Source organism: Aphis gossypii, unplaced genomic scaffold (genome assembly GCF_020184175.1).
Source record: "Aphis gossypii isolate Hap1 unplaced genomic scaffold, ASM2018417v2 Contig01144, whole genome shotgun sequence".
Lineage (NCBI taxonomy): Eukaryota > Metazoa > Arthropoda > Insecta > Hemiptera > Aphididae > Aphis > Aphis gossypii.
This window is the reverse complement of record NW_026083483.1, coordinates 1-16,786: the sequence shown is the minus strand read 5'-3', so window position 1 is coordinate 16,786 and position 16,786 is coordinate 1. Positions and strand designations below refer to the sequence as shown.

At 36.8% G+C, this 16,786-nt stretch overlaps 3 protein-coding genes across 3 annotated transcripts; 2 read left to right on the top strand and 1 right to left on the bottom strand.

The window, feature by feature from the left end:
• The first annotated feature begins 677 nt into the window (after nucleotides 1-677).
• LOC126555820 (uncharacterized) lies at nucleotides 678-1,567 on the top strand. Its single transcript, XM_050210698.1, has one exon. The coding sequence runs from the start codon at nucleotides 707-709 to the stop codon at nucleotides 1,430-1,432; it is 726 nt and encodes a 241-aa protein (XP_050066655.1). The 5' UTR covers nucleotides 678-706; the 3' UTR covers nucleotides 1,433-1,567.
• A 4,435-nt stretch (nucleotides 1,568-6,002) lies between these two features.
• On the top strand, nucleotides 6,003-7,638 carry LOC126555819 (uncharacterized). The gene is made up of 2 exons (XM_050210697.1): nucleotides 6,003-6,371; nucleotides 7,501-7,638. Exons 1-2 carry the CDS (start codon nucleotides 6,003-6,005, stop codon nucleotides 7,636-7,638), a joined length of 507 nt encoding a protein of 168 aa, XP_050066654.1.
• A 1,412-nt stretch (nucleotides 7,639-9,050) lies between these two features.
• LOC126555821 (uncharacterized) lies at nucleotides 9,051-10,655 on the bottom strand. The gene is made up of 4 exons (XM_050210699.1): nucleotides 10,437-10,655; nucleotides 10,250-10,382; nucleotides 9,905-10,186; nucleotides 9,051-9,838 (listed from the first exon to the last, which is right to left on the bottom strand). Exons 1-4 carry the CDS (start codon nucleotides 10,521-10,523, stop codon nucleotides 9,156-9,158), a joined length of 1,185 nt encoding a protein of 394 aa, XP_050066656.1. The 5' UTR covers nucleotides 10,524-10,655; the 3' UTR covers nucleotides 9,051-9,155.
• Between the last annotated feature and the right edge of the window lie 6,131 nt (nucleotides 10,656-16,786).

Genomic DNA, 16,786 nt, shown 5'->3' with positions numbered 1-16,786 from the left:
CATTAAATTTTTAATATTATCTTAAAATTAATGTTTACAAAATCGTTTATCTTTTAATTTTATTAGAATAAACTTTTCAATTATATTATTATATTATTTATTATATTATACGATTATACGCTGATTATTTAGTATTTATAAATTTTATATTCGGTGTCAAAACAAGGTGTTGTATTACCCGGCGAAAGCACAGTGCGGCGATGGTTGAAATCAATAAAATACACTCCGGGATTTATTAATGATTATTTAAATGAAATAAAAACAAAAGTATCTACTATGTTGTATACTGATAGAAAATGTGAGTAGTATGTTTTAGTCGGTTCTGTATCCCCCGCAAATCCCACGGATCCCATTACTCCGCCCTCCCTATCGTGCGCGTGCCATGCCCCGCCATGCCCATCGCTGCCATGCCCCTCCATGCCGTCCCCGGCTTTGCCCCTCCCCTCCAATACCTGCACGGCCATGCCCTCCATTCCTATCCACTACATGACCCCCCCCCCCCCGAAAATTATAAGTAGTCGAATTCAATATACTCAATACGATGTAAACAAAACTATTATCATCGCAATATTTTAGGGTATAAATAAAGCAGAGTGGTGTGTGCAATATCGTCAGTAGTAATACATTCACACTAGCAACGAGTTGTTCTCTATACTTAAGATCATTTTTTCACGTTTCAAAAATAAATTTACAAGTGTTTCTAAATATGGCCGGTTCAATCACGGATAATGCGGCTATATACAAGAAAACCTTTACATATGTCCCGCCAACACCGCCTTCGGAGCTTATCGATTCTACTAACTATACGTTGAACTTCGTGAAACGTAAGTTTATACATATTGGGATCGATCCGACTGATATGTTCAGAGTGGCGGTGCATATAATAACACCATCACGTTATATTAATATTTCAACTGAGTTTCTAAAAAGAATATTTTCACTGATGGGTAATATCCTATCATTTATTTTGGAGCAGCCGGCGAAATATAAAAGAACCATTTTTCTTGAGACAGAGAATTTCAAGTTATTTAGCATGATGTATAGCGGTGAAAACTCCTTAGTAATAGAGTCCAAGATACACGACGGATGTCGAATTCTTTTAAATCGTACAGAACTCATACGACTTCACTACCTAGAATGTTGCATTTTCGAAACAATCGTACGAAAATCAACTATAATGCATCCAATCGTCTTAAAACAATTCAATATATTTACGAATTATACTGATGGTGAACTTTCCAAAGTGGAATCATTGCCGAGAACGAGTGAAGAAATGACTACGTTTATTAAAAATGTACGTGATGAACATATTATTGCAAGCAGTCCTAAACATGATATCGATTTCATTAGTCAGCTCAAAATGTATGCATTAGCGCAATTAACTGAACATTGCATGCAACGGTGGAATGGGGAAATGTCTCCAAAGGTATAGCCAATATATTTATTCTATGTACATAAAGATTTAATCATTTATTTATTTTAGCCGTTTGATGGTAATTTAACAATCATTTCACCGACCTCGTCAACCTATTTGCCCTCGAGCATCACGAAAGTCGACATATTTGACATGCATGATGAAAAAGTAAATAATGTGAAGGTAATTTATAAAATAATTATAAATACATAATTTATATATGAAAATATACTTATAAAAATATTTATTTTTTCAGCCGTACGATTCATTTGACGGCATGCTGTCACTCGATGAAAATGATGGCCCCGATTTTTTCAATGTGCGAACCGTATCAGATGCAAACCACGCAACGTATGCAATGTTTCCAAGACCATTATGATGAGGGTGGAACATAGCAAACTCTTTTTGATAATTAATTATACGATTAATAATTTATGTGAAATAAAAAGACATGATATTTATATAAAAAGTATTTTTTATTTATAATATTAAGTTATACAATAAATATTTACATTGTTCTTACTTCACCATTAAATGGATTATAAGTTATAATCTGGTCATGTAATATTAAGCAATACGCTGAGGTGGAGGCTGGAAACGCTTCTTCGGTATCGATCTCAATCCTGAGGTCGACAGTCGAGGTTTTTACATCATCGTTCTGTCGGCTCATATCCACAACTATAATTGGTGATAGTTTTTTGAAATCCGATCGAGTCAATAGAGGTGTAACATTATCACGACCGTAGTAAGATTTCTGAAACTCGGCGTATGCGCGGTATAATGTAGCCATCTTGTTCTTAGTAAAGTCACTTTGAAAATCTTCGTAAGGAATACCTCGGAATTCAAATAAACCTTCAAGTTTTTGATTTTACAATGATCGAAATATGACATTGCTTTGCTCTTACTGTTTTTCCTATCAGTCTGAAATCCGATTATAGCATATCGTGGTTTTTCTAATTTATTAGATGTTTTTACTTTCCACGAGTGCGATGTGTTTTGAGGGAGAAATGGGTATTCGCACAACTCCCACGATCTAAACGCACATTTTAAAGCTTTCTGACGGTTTACTACTTTCAACAGCTGTATTTTTTCTCTGTCGCTGACCTTGACTATGGGCTTTCTCCACAATATTTTCGTGATATTTATCTTAACGTCTTTTAGCTTAGGTGCGTCTAGGACAACGTCATTATTTTTATATTGCTTAACCCCATTTATATCTATTGAAGCTCTATTTAATATCAATTGTTGATTGCAGTTTATTAAAATACGTTTATAGTAATCGCAAAAACCAAACAAATCCTTAAGATTAATACACCCGTTGAACATACCGCTCTCAATAAAATCTTTATTAAAATTTTTAATATCATCGTCCCAGGCAGCGTTATAGCGTGACACTATGTCCGATTTATTATACTAACAGTATCCTTTCAATGTTGTAGTTATACCTGGGTTAGCAAGTTTCTGAATTTGAATCCCGTTCAGTTCATATTTCATTTCGGAAAAAAGAAATGCTAGTCCATTGTTTATAAATCGAATGTCATCTGTTATTTCAGCAGGTTTGGTTATTGTCCCCTCGATATAGATATAACTTTCACATGGTAGAGTATACGACTCTGTGTTATGCAAGGCAATACGCACTTCGTCATTATTAGAGAGGGCAGATGTTGAATAAGGGAGAAAAGAATGATAATCAATTTGAGTTATCCTACAATCGTCGACATACCCAGCCGACACGTCTAAATACATATCATCCATATTAAACAGCGTTTAGTGATTGTAGAAATGCTAAATTTTCAGCTGTTAGGTCACCTTTAGAGTATTTAAAATTTCGTTTATTTTTCTTTAGACTTGTTGCCTTGATAATGTCGTCGACTCGACTAGCAGGTTTTTCGTATACTCGAGTATTTATATTATAAAACTGTAAACCCATTTTATCATAAGTCCTTGATTAATAATTGTATTGATACTGGTTCTCCACGTAGATCGATTAACTCGTTGTCCTGATTTTTTAAAGTTATCTCTGCATGTGTGATAGATGAACAATTGATTGAATAAAAAACCAAATGCGTCGGATTCTCTATTACTTTATAGCCTGGGGGGACATTCGGATAAAACTCATGTATTGTATGACACTGCTTTCCGTTATTGAATGAGCCCGCAACCAGGTTTGATTCGATATATATACAGTTTGTTTTTGTAATATTTACCAACTTATCCGATTGATGCTTAACATTAGCATTATATATATGTTTTTCAAAACCTAAGAGCTCACCTATATTATTAGGCATGGATAAATCTATAGATACATTGCATAGCATTTCACATTTTAACGAGTTATTATTCCCCTTTAACTCAAACGATATCTGGGTATCAGTTAGCATCTGCTTTATTACCGCCTCGATTTCGCTCAACTCATAAGAGCCCGTAGGTAATGAGTAGATGAGATTTGTTGTTTTCTCACTCTTTCCTTCGTAATATATGAAGCCAATTTGATTACACTTATCGTTTATATTAGGGATAGAATTATTCGTCTGAAAGCCCAACAGACAAATCTTAGCATTTTTACTGACTTCTATCGGTGGGAAAAAGTCACAAGATAATTCACTAGAGTTACCGTTTAACGTTATAGTGTACATGATAAAAACTTTAGACATAGATGACCGCAGTTTGTTGTATTGTATTTCTGATGTCTATCGTAATTATATTCAATATTACAATCACTAAAATATTTCTGTAATTCTAGCGGTGGAGGTAAATTCCAAAGCTATCGTAATATTTAACTTGTTTGCCGATTTTTTATACGCTACCCAATGAGTTCCACCACCATTCTCATCATCCAGATTAACTATAGCTGATTCTTTATGTTTATAATGTAAAGGCAACTTGTCTCTGGAAAATACTCCAATGAAATGAGGTATTTTCAACAAGTCAATATATTTTATAATCTCATAATCATACAAAGCTCTATCGGGTAACGTATCAATTAGTTTTTTGCGACTTTCATGGATTTCCTCACCACTGACCTGCCTTTATACGGTGGAAGGTATAAGCCTTCGCCTTTCACGATTTTATAAGAACTCCCCTTGTATGGGGCGAGGTATAAACCCTTTCCTAAATGAATAGGAGTGTTTTTATCGGATTTTAAATCATTCACTACTTTTACTATACTGCCAATACCACCAGTTAGCGCACCTAATGCAGATAAACCGGCAAATATAGGTATTAAAGGTAAAACACCACCCTTTTTAGGAATCGGTATAATTCTAATCGTTTTAGTTTTCTTTGTTTTCGATTTTTTAGCCGCTGTCAGGCACGTTCTAATTAATTTAGTTATATTCTTTTCCGTCGTTTTATTGTTGATGGCGTTTTTAGCAGCTGCAACCATTTGTTTAAATCCACAACCAGCCCCCATCTTGCGCTTGACTTTCATAGCTGTAGTAACTAACCAGGATGCAGCTTTCTCCTTAATACCACTGTTTTTAGATTTAAACACTTCCCAAGCTTGATTTTCCAATATTTTATCGGCCTTATGTCTATCAGCTATTGAATTACTTCTATCATACGCGATATCATGAGCTCTAGCCAACTCGTCTAGACTGTTTACGCCTCGATCACCACGCGCCAGCCTTTCTTTTAATTTCGTACCAGGACCGGCGAATCTAAATGCAAACCCAAAATTTAGTTATTAGGATTTAGTAATGTAATTTAGCGACTTACCTATAACCGGGTAAATGTAATTCCACCGGTAAATGGTTTATTACTGAGTTAACAAGGCCTGAACCCCTATTGGTGTTTCGTTTACGAACGTGAGACATCGTGTGACGCTATCGTAGACAGTACATCCGTATTTATACCGATATAAAATGCGTTTTATCGAGCAAGAGAAAAAACTTCGAATATATAACATCGATACCTCCGATACAGTACAGTATAGGCATGGCGAGTTATTTCCAAACACGATACGCTCGCTAGTATTGGGGAGTTCGGGTTGCGGCAAGACGAATTTGATATATTTTCTGCTCGTCGATGAAAACGGGCTTCGATTTGAAAATGTTTACATATACTCTAAAACGTTGGAACAACCGAAATATAAATTACTAAAGCGTATAATTGATGGTATTGATGGAATTAACATTTTCACGTTTTTCGAGAATGATAAAGTCATTACACCTGAAAAAGTATTACCAAACTCTATATTTATCATGGATGATGTCATCGGAGAACAGCAGGGCGTTATAAGGGAATATTTTTCCAGGGGTAGACATAATAAAGTAGATATATTCTATCTAGCTCAGAGTTATTCAAAAGTACCCAAACAACTGATACGTGATAACGCTAATTTAATAGTATTGTTCAAACAAGACGAAACTAATTTAAAACATGTTTATAATGAACACTGTTCTGGTGATATGTCATATATTCAATTCAAACAATTTTGCACCGTGTGCTGGAATCGTGATAGCTTTGCGTTTGTAGTCATTTGTAAAGATAGCGAACGCGATAGCGGGCGTTACCGATTTGGGTTTGATACGCACGTGGTTATATAAGACGATGTTTATAGTGAATAAATATCATTTAAAACGCAATCATGAAGGAGGAAAGTAATATATTAGAGGAGTTGGTACGGGCTAAGGGAAGTATAAAACGTAAATATACTACGTTAAAAACTGGTGAAGCTGATGTTCAACAGTTAATGACGCAAACATTTAAACCCATTATAGATCCTTTAACTAAAATTTCGAATACACGTGATTTATACAATAATCAAACTAGGAAAGAAGATGTTAGAATAGATTCTGAAATAATTAATACTAATGAGAGTAATAATTATGATAATTATCAACTGGAGATTGAAAATTGGTTTCAATCAAAAGATATAGATAAAACATTTGGTCCTAAAAAAATTGTAAACAACGATATCACCTTGGGCGATAAAGAAGTGAAATTCACTCGAAACGTAATAATCGTTGATGAGACTACTTATCCAACAACCTCGGGTCTTATTCAGTTATTATTTCTGAAAAATCCACTTGTTTATACTGATAACGATTTGAAGATATATAAATCGATATTAATTCAAACGTCAGCGCATTTAACTACAGGTGGTTTAAAAATTAGAAATACTACTTGTAAAAAATATAAAAATATTATAAGTAAATTATTCTCCACTTCTGGTGGTGGTGGCTTGTCCATGAAATTACAGAAAAATAATTTAGTTTATTGGGATAACCCGAATGAGTTAGTCGATAGACTTCGATTACTTCTAGCGTCGAAATCAGCTGGTAATACAGGTGTTTCCAATGAAATAATATCTATTTTTGAGGAATTACGTGAGGTAGGGTTAATTAAACGAATTCCAAATGTCTAAACGTGAAATCGCCATTGAACTCCACAAACCGTCACGGAGAAATTCCACGAGGCGTAGAGTTAACATATATGGAAAAAATGATTTGTGGCAAGCCGACTTGGTTGAAATGATATCATATTCGAGAAAAAATAAAGGTTATAAATATATTTTATGTGTAATTGATTGTTTTACTAAACTCGCATGGGCTCTACCGTTGAGGACAAAATCCGGTAAGGAAGTCACTAGTGCTATGTCTAAAATATTACACAACCGTTCACCAAAACTCTTGCAATTGGACAACGGAAAAGAATTTTATAACAGGACATTCGATGAGTTGATGGGTAAATATAACATACACAAATATTCTACGTACAGTATCACGAAAGCATGTATTATTGAACGTTTCAATCGTACGTTAAAAGAAAAAATGTTTAGAGAGTTTACCGCGCAAGGTTCTCACGAATGGATTTCTATTTTGCCGAGATTGCTGTTAGAATATAATAATTCGAGGCACAGAACTATCGGAATGACGCCACTGCAAGCAGATGCCAACCCACTTATAGTGGAAATAAAACAGCGTGAAATTATTATTATAAATTGAAAAATTAAATTCAAAATAGGTGATAGCGTTCGTATCAGTACTCAAAAGGGTGTGTTCACAAAAGGTTATTTACCAAACTGGTCTACTGAAATATTTGAAATTATTAAAATAAATAAAACATTGCCCGTTACTTATCAGTTGCAAGATTATACGGGTAAACCGATTGCTGGATGTTTTTATTCCGAGGAAATACATAAAACTAATCACCGAAATGAATATTTAATCGAGAAAATTATACGTAGAAAGGGCAATCAAGTGTTTGTCAAGTGGTTGTGATTTGACGCGTCACATAATAGTTGGATAAAAGCTAGTGACCTTAAACTGTGAAAACTCATTTCAGTAGTTTAATACATTTCATATGGATAAGATGTTTATTGATTATGGATATTTTCAATAACTCGGTAGATGTACGCAGAAAAAATACCGTTTCCCACCTTCAATCGAGTAACAAAACAATTGTATATGATGTGAAGCTACTACAAACGGAAATAGTTAGCCTGAAAAACAATATTTCAACTCTTCAAGAACGGATAAAATCATCGGAAGATAGTATACGGCAAAATAATAAGTCTCTATTGGACTCTGAAAGTCGTATTTCACAGCTATTCGATAATTATTCAGAGGCCGCTACGTCGATCGGTATTACCAAGGGAGACGTTATTCGTGTTATCGATACAATTAGTCATATAACTCAGGAATTGGAAGAAAATTCTCTTTCGGAACACGGCTTGTTTATTGCACAGCTACACACACGTTTGAAGACTGTCGAGGAAAGTTATATTAAAAAAAGTTAATTACACTTGAACGAATCGTATCCAAGTTGTACTAGCGCTACTAGCATCTACTACTAAAATATACATATTATCGTGATATGCATAACACACACTTATCTACGTATATACTTATATAAATACGTGATATCGGGAAAAAATTTCAGTTGACCTTTATACACAATCGCGTTTGCTAGTCCTCACACTAACAATGTCATCGTCGGCTATTGTGGACATTCAGTGCGTTCTCGGTATCGGCAATAAATACATGATAAAAGAAATGTCTGTAGTCGACACGGGGGGTTGGGCGAGCCAACATTGGATTTTTAAAAATTCAAACTCTAAACAGGACAACAAGAGCCGGAAAACAAATAAATGGCTCGAACGTAATTATCATCAACTATCCACGGAATACGGCGACGTCGAGTACGAAGAAGTGGGTAGAATATTGAATTCATTGAAATTCGACTGCATTTACGTGAAGGGTGAGCAGAAAAAACAACTTCTCACGGAGTATATACCACACGTCACCATCGTCAACATCGAAGACTTGGGTTGTCCTAGATTGGATCAAATATGTGATGGTGATGCGACTCTACCCCACTGTATTTTTCATGTGGAGTTTAATCCTAAACAATGTACATTTTACAAAGTCTATGCCATACGTAAATGGTTTAGACATAATTCTTAAAACCCCTAATACAAACCACTGCACGGCCATTCGAGGAATGTCATGGTCACTCACGGAACGGCATGGCATGGCACGGCTAGTCATGGCATGGCACGGCCGGTCATGGCATGGCACGGCCAGTCATGGCGTGGCAATTACACACACCAGCTCGATATGGATTCAGTTTAATAATAAATTTACACATTATTTACTATACGTCATACAATATATATTATATTTATATTTTATTTAAATAAACACAATTATAATACAACAATGGATATATTTTTATTTTAAATTATTTACACATTTATTTACAAAATTTAATATCACGCGCGTAGCGTGTAATGACCCTACGCTCGCGTACGGATCCGATCGTCGTCAACAATACATTTGTCATCGAAACGATTAAGGGTCATTTTCATGGTCTTAATCGTTTTGACGCGGTGCTCGAACGATCGGATCGATACGTTTTCCCTATACGGTGTGTACGGTGTGTACGTGGGAAGTGGTGTTGGGGTGAATTTCACGCCGGCAATGGCGGCGACGCTAGCGGCGGCGGCATTCCCGTGTATCGTGTCGACGGCCGATCGAGCCATCAGGCGCGCTCGCCGTCTCATCTCCACGTCCTTCCACTCATTGTCGTCGCCAAAGTCACCGTCGTCGAAATCGTCGTCGTCCGTGCCGAGCTCCTCGCTCTCGTCACCATCACCAGCGTCGTCGATCTCGAACAGACAGCGCTTGTGGTCTTCGAACGTCAAGTGATTTCGGACCACATGCCCTCGAATCCCCTTGGCCACAAGTTTTTCGTCTCCCTCGATTTTGTACGCGTAAGATTTAGCCCGGAGTGCAATGAACTCGTACATAGCACGGCCCGCCGTCTCGTCCTTGAACAATCCGGGGATCTTCTTACGCGTACCGACGTAGCACGGGTGAGTGACGGGGAGATTCGAGGTGTCCATCCGTCCGAGGAGCGCGGGGTTGTCCACCAGGTCCTTATAGAAATCGTCGGTGTTCACTCGATACATCAGGGAATCTATATAAAAAGCATTACGTATATTACATATAAGAGTGTAAATAATATTTATTATTTGGTAAATACCTGTATCCATGTACATCAGTCTAATCGAATCGTTATAATGCCGCCGCATAACATTGTAATGGTAGTCGTACATTAACTCCTTGCTTATTTCCAGGACGGCAAACCCCACGTAAATAGGTTTGGAGAAATATACCTCACTCTTTTGCAATGATACGGCGGCCAGATTCTCGGTGTACGTGGTCACGTGTTTGAACGTTGGTTTATTCACAAGTTTCTGCATTCGACGTGGACACGAAACCAATTCCATGGAAATGCGGTTCCGAACGCATTCCATAGTTTTCCCTGTAAATTCGAATAATAATATAGGTATAGCCTGATTAATGTCGAGCTGTCTGATATATTTACCAAACACCGCGTTATTGAGTAGTTTGAAGAAATCACGTTCAAATGCGTTGCCAGCCTTCTTCCTCATACTCGTATTTAAATTTATGTATTCAGCAAGCCACGCCGACTGTCGGAATTCCAACACCCTGTGAACCTATTATCGAGGTTAATTTCACGTAATTTGATTTCATGTATTATATTATATTACTTTTTCCACTATCAGTCCATTAGCAATGGCTTGCTTTAAATTTCTATAGTGAACTATATACCGCTCTTTCCGCTCCAGCGTAGCCATTAACTTGTTCACTTTTGAGCCCGGTGGTACGGCATTTCGTGGTAAGAAGGGGAGATCGTTGTGCGCGTCATGCAGGTTATCGGGATAAGCGATATCGACCTCGTAGATACGCCCAACGTCGGATTTGTCAGTCATTCCGTCTGTAGTGATCGCTGTGTAGGACACTGCGACTTCGTACAAATTAATTATTTAAACGACGTAGCACGTTCTGTGGTTGAGCTTGAGTTGTTGTGAGAAAAGTAGGTGTTGAAAATTAAAACACTTGTTGTTTTAATTGAAATAAAGTAAATGTTTATTAAGTTAAACAACATAAAACATTAAATAATAATATAAAACAAAAGTAAAATAGCTTGCTGCTATGTAAAAGTTACAAGTACTGGGAATGACCGTAAACTCGCGGCGATGTGGCTGTGACAAAGTCCACGACGAGCAATAGTCTTACATTGGAGTGAACTACCTTCTTGAATAGTACTACCTTTCTAATTACTTCTAAATACTCTACTCGTATTTATATGAGTTCTCAATGACATGCAGGGGACTAGTAGTCTATTTTAGAGTGATATGATGATTTACATAATCATCATTAAATAATTATATAACCATTATATAAATGATATCATCATAATAATATAATATAATTATATAATTATTACTTAATCGACAGAAAAACTATGTTTTTCTGATCTTTGGCCTATTGCTTATAATGCAGGTGTATTAATAAACTATCCCAATTAAATATAATGTAATCTAATATAGTATAACACCATGCAGGTGCATTGGGTTTACTACATTCCTCCCCTCTAAGATGAAAGTCCCTCGACTTTCCCAAAAAAAAACAAAAACAAAAAAAAATCCTACGTTTTTAATTTTGGGTATAATGAAAAAGATGTCTCAGTCACTTCCTCATGAGCCATCTCTAAAGATCTCTCACTAGGTGCTGTGGCTTCCAGCAGGTCATTGGTGTTGACTTGTGTCCACTTTTCTTCTAGTTGGAGTGGTTCCTCACATGATTTTTGCTTCGTTTTGTTTGTTATCAGTCGTAACAACATTGATATTGTACAACTGATTACTAGAATAACGATAATTGTTGTTACTCCTATAACAACAACCACATACATTTTTGATTCCATTTGCTGGTATAACAACTTATGTTGTCGCTGTTCCGCAGCTTGTTCTTGCGTGATTGTAATCTCATTTAAATCACTCATTTGGTTTGTCTTAATATGCTGAAATTTCATTGTTTTGACAAACTGGTCGTTTCCACTGTCGCTGCTGGGCTCCTTGAGTATTGATGTTGGAATGAAATCTGTATATTGCGTTCTTCCGGAAATGCGTCCGGGTATAAGGACATCTCTGTTGGCATATCCACGACAAGTTTCGTTTAGGGCGATAATGCCTGCTCCTTCTAATATGTGATTTTTCGATTCCTTTTCTTCTTCGCAAGTGACAAATACTGAATCGTTATTGGTAACATATAACCACTCATTTTTATGCCTCAATTTGTGAAAGACTGTAGTAGCCATTTCCACGTAACGTGTCTCACAACTTTCTAGGACCTCCCTAGGTTCCTGCATCAGGAGTATTTCACACACAGGTCTCATACTCCTGGGGTGCAAAGGATGGGTTTCGGGACATATCAGAAATTCGTGAGCAGTTTTACAAATTGCAGGGTTAAAATTGTCATATGTCGAGTAGAGTTCCTTAGATTTAGTAACAGCTAAAAAATCATGCTTAGGTCTAATATACATACATTTCTTTTTATTATCAGCAACACATACCGGTAACGGTATTAATTTATATAAACTTAAGTCGTGCTGGTACACTAAAGGAATATTCAAAATAAATACAAGGTTATTTCTATTATAATATACCGTCAAATCTGATAATTTTACCAACTCAAAGACATTATTAATTTCTACCTCAAGTGGCATATTGGTCCCACTAGGTAGAACAAGTTTAATGTCTCTAAATTGTTCCAATAAAGCTCTGTTATTTATTAAGCTTGGGTGTATTTGATGACCTAACCTTGCACTCTGTATAATCTCGACTAAAGTGTTGACCCTCATCATTTGTATTATCATAATTTGGTTAATGATCAAAAATTGTTTATTAATTTTATCAGCTTCTAGTTTAGGCAATAAAGTATTAGATATATTCAAAAATTGCTCAAGCGTTTCATTTAACTGCGTAATTCGTTGTTCGTACATTTCATGCTTAATATTTATTACCCTTATATTTTCCTTTATAAGATTTATTTGGTCAATCTGAGAATCTTTTAATTTATGAATAGAGAAATCAAATTTTTTCATACATTCTAAATTACATAACCCATAAAGTATCTGTGCCGCCTGTGTAACATGTTGCCAAATGCCGCGACGCGCTCGCGCTTCAACAGAGCCTAACAAAAGCTCCCTACGTTCGTATACTTTCTTTTTCATAAGTGTCGCGTGCGTTAACATGGGTTCACAGCTTCCTAGGTCCTCCCACTTGGTAAGTTCAGTACACATGGTTTTTATTTTTTCCAGACGATCCTCAAAAACGGTCCATTGTTCCCTATAACAGGATGTATCCAGAGAAATCGCTAAATCCCATGTATTAGTTACGATTTTAATAGGTCCTAAATTCTCATAATATATTCCAGATGTCTGTCGTATTTGATTGTCTTGGTAATGTAATTGTGCCATTGCCAATTGTATTCCCAAAAGTAACCATACCATACTGTAATACAATAAAGTATATCGTATATAAAATTTTCGAAAATCTACACATACCCGTAATTTCTGTTTACCGTCATCGCCTGTTTTCTTTTTCACTATTACTAACGGAAAATTAAATGGTGACACGGACTTTTGAATAATGTTGTCTTGTTTCATTTTCGTTATCTGTTCTTCGATTTCGGCTTGATATGCCCACGGAATACGATACGGTCTTATATTTATCGGTTTTGTAATACGCGGAGTATTAATTTTATACGTGACGACGTCTGTTGCCGTCAAACTGTCCCCCTCCAGATAGAATATGTCGGAGTACTCATTACATATGCTAATAATGTTCTGTTTTTCTTCCGTGTTTAAATGTTCGGTTTTAATCGTTTCATTTAATAGCCGGAGCCTACCAGGTTGCCCTTTGCCCTCTGTTCGCTCATTACTCGGCTGATTAATTATAAATGGCTTATCTGTATACGGTTCCCATTTAAAATGGCTCGTGGTCAATTCGTCGATAATAAACGGTTGTTCCGATATATTAATTATATTACTTATAATTTTATTATTTTTAACGGGGCTTAAACTATTCGCTATTATCACGTCTTCGTTTATTTCGTGTTTTTTAATCGCTATTAAGTCGGAGCTAATTAATTCATCCGCTTCTATTCGTAATACACAATTACTACGCGCAGGTATGATTATCGGTTCGACTTTGTTTTGCGCGAACGACTCAGGTATAATTAGAACGTCTTTGTCCATGTCAATGATTGCTTTGTTGGCTTTAAGAAAAGCTACGCCTAATATTCCTGTCCCAGGTATTAGAAAATCATCACAGACTATGTCGAATTTTACTTGAAAAGTTTTATCTTTAATAAATATTTCTATCGTGACGGTTCCTATTGTTCGTGTCGCGGTCGCGTTTATTCCTTTAATACTACGTTTTTCCGTTTCGTTAACAATTACGTAGTTTTTAAGTGCCGATAATTTTATTATATTCATGTCCTCGCCGCTATCGATTAAAAATTTGTGTTCATCTCCTACGAAATCGATTGACCTACATAAAATATGCTCCGCATGAATCGGTGTAATTACGCGTACATTATTCTTGATATCACCGACTGTTCGGTTATCTGACCCCGAGCTTTCGCCTGAACTACCGGATGGCTCCCCCTCGGTTAGTCTTTTAAGCTTCCTACACTCGTTGGTCTCATGATTATTTTTCCTACAAAATTTACAATATCTTACTTGACCCGTATATTCTTTCTTAACATCGGTTTTGTTTGTAATATTTTGTTCAGGTGTTTTACATTCATTCGCGTAATGACCCATTTTATCGCAACGGAAACATTTAATCTTACTTTTATCAATTTTTTCTCCCGTTTGATTAGATTTCCCTATGAAATGGTTTTTATTATTACTTTCGTGTACTCTTGAGGCTTCCCCTCCTATACCGAAAGTTTTCTCTTGTTCAATACCTATTAATATGGCCTCTTCAAAGCTAGTAATATTACGCGCTAGTAAAATTATTTGAATGGCCTGTGACACGCCGGAAATAAAAACGCTGAGTGCATGCGACTGTACCGTTTGCGCGATTATTTTTGCTTCATTGTTGGTCTTTCCTACAGTTAATGAGTGTGTTAATTCGTGATAGGTTTTTTCTATGCGCTGCGCGAAATCTTTTACCATTTCTTTCTGACCCTGTCTCATCGAACTTAATTGTGCTTGTAAGTACTGCACAGAGTGAGATGTCCCAAATATAGTTCTAAGATGCGCCTTAAGCTCCTCCCAAGATGTAATTTCCCTGTATCTAACCGCGTCAAAAGCTTTACCTTTTAACTGAGTAAGTACAGCGTCTAAAATATCAGATTTAATTGCATCGGGAATTTTCGAAAATACGAAATCGCATCGGGCAATGAATGATGCTAGATCAGTTTCATTTCCGTCTGTGAATTCAGGAATAAATCTCAAAGCTGTAATAAAATCTAATTGATTTGCCATATTTGTTATCTCCCCTCTAAATGTTCGGTTAAGGTCTATTAAATCACTCGTCGACTCGTCGGTACTTTCGGTACTCAACGTATCGGTTAAACCAGAATCTGCTGATACCGGTGCTATTAAGGCTGGGTCCGATTCACTTGAACCCTTACTCCTCAAATACATTTACTGAGTATAACCCTCAATCTTTTCCCACAGATTTGACAGTATAAGATAATAAAAATAACTTACACTTTGCTCATCTCTGCTTTGGAAGTTGAAAACTTGCGCTCCTTTATACGCTCTGCTGGCGAGGTTGCGCTGCTCCGTGAACTTGGTTCCTTGAGCTGCCTTGCTGGCTTGAAAAGACCGCGTCCTTGAACTGTCCTGTTCTGACTGCTGATCCTTCTTGATAACTCGTGCTGTCCCGTAGAACGTGGTTCGTCGGTGGGTCTCAAGTTACTTAAAATTTTTTGTATAATTTTATTTCACTTGATTGAGATGACCCCACACCTGACACCAAATTTGTGTAGTGATCGCTGTGCAGGACACTGCGACTTCGTACAAATTAATTATTTAAACGACGTAGCACGTTCTGTGGTTGAGCTTGAGTTGTTGTGAGAAAGGTAGGTGTTGAAAATTAAAACACTTGTTGTTTTAATTGAAATAAAGTAAATGTTTATTAAGTTAAACAACATAAAACATTAAATAATAATATAAAACAAAAGTAAAATAGCTTGCTGCTATGTAAAAGTTACAAGTACTGGGAATGACCGTAAACTCGCGGCGATGTGGCTGTGACAAAGTCCACGACGAGCAATAGTCTTACATTGGAGTGAACTACCTTCTTGAATAGTACTACCTTTCTAATTACTTCTAAATACTCTACTCGTATTTATATGAGTTCTCAATGACATGCAGGGGACTAGTAGTCTATTTTAGAGTGATATGATGATTTACATAATCATCATTAAATAATTATATAACCATTATATAAATGATATCATCATAATAATATCCTATAATTATATAATTATTACTGTTGGATACACTATCGAATCGGGTCGCAAAGGTTGTCACCCTGTCTTTCCGCCGTCAGAATTATTGCGCGACCGAACTTTGTACCACGGGCGGGGGGACGGGTATCGTCGCGGCCTAACCGCCGCTGGCCGGTTCCCGCCGTCATGCATGTCGTCGTGTGCCAACCGTATACCGGTGAACTGTACTGTCGCGAACCGGTGTGTCTTTTCATTACCACCATGTCTTTTATTTTTTTGTGTTTTTCGCAACCGAGACGTCCGTGCTCACCATTCTACCACAACCGTCGTGTTCGCGATTCTGCGCCGTTTGGCCGTTCGTGTTAGATACGACCGTGTTGTTGTCGGTCTCCGCCTGAACGTGACCGTGCGATCTGAGCCTCGCTCGCTCACGAACACGTGTTTGGGTTTCGTTTTCGTTCGCCCGTTCCGTCTTACGCAGTGCGTTACCCGCCGACCCCGTGACTTTTAAATTTATTGTTCTGTGTCGCCACCACGGGCTTCTGCCCCGCGTGTACATCCACGCATCCGCGTTGTCAATTGTGGG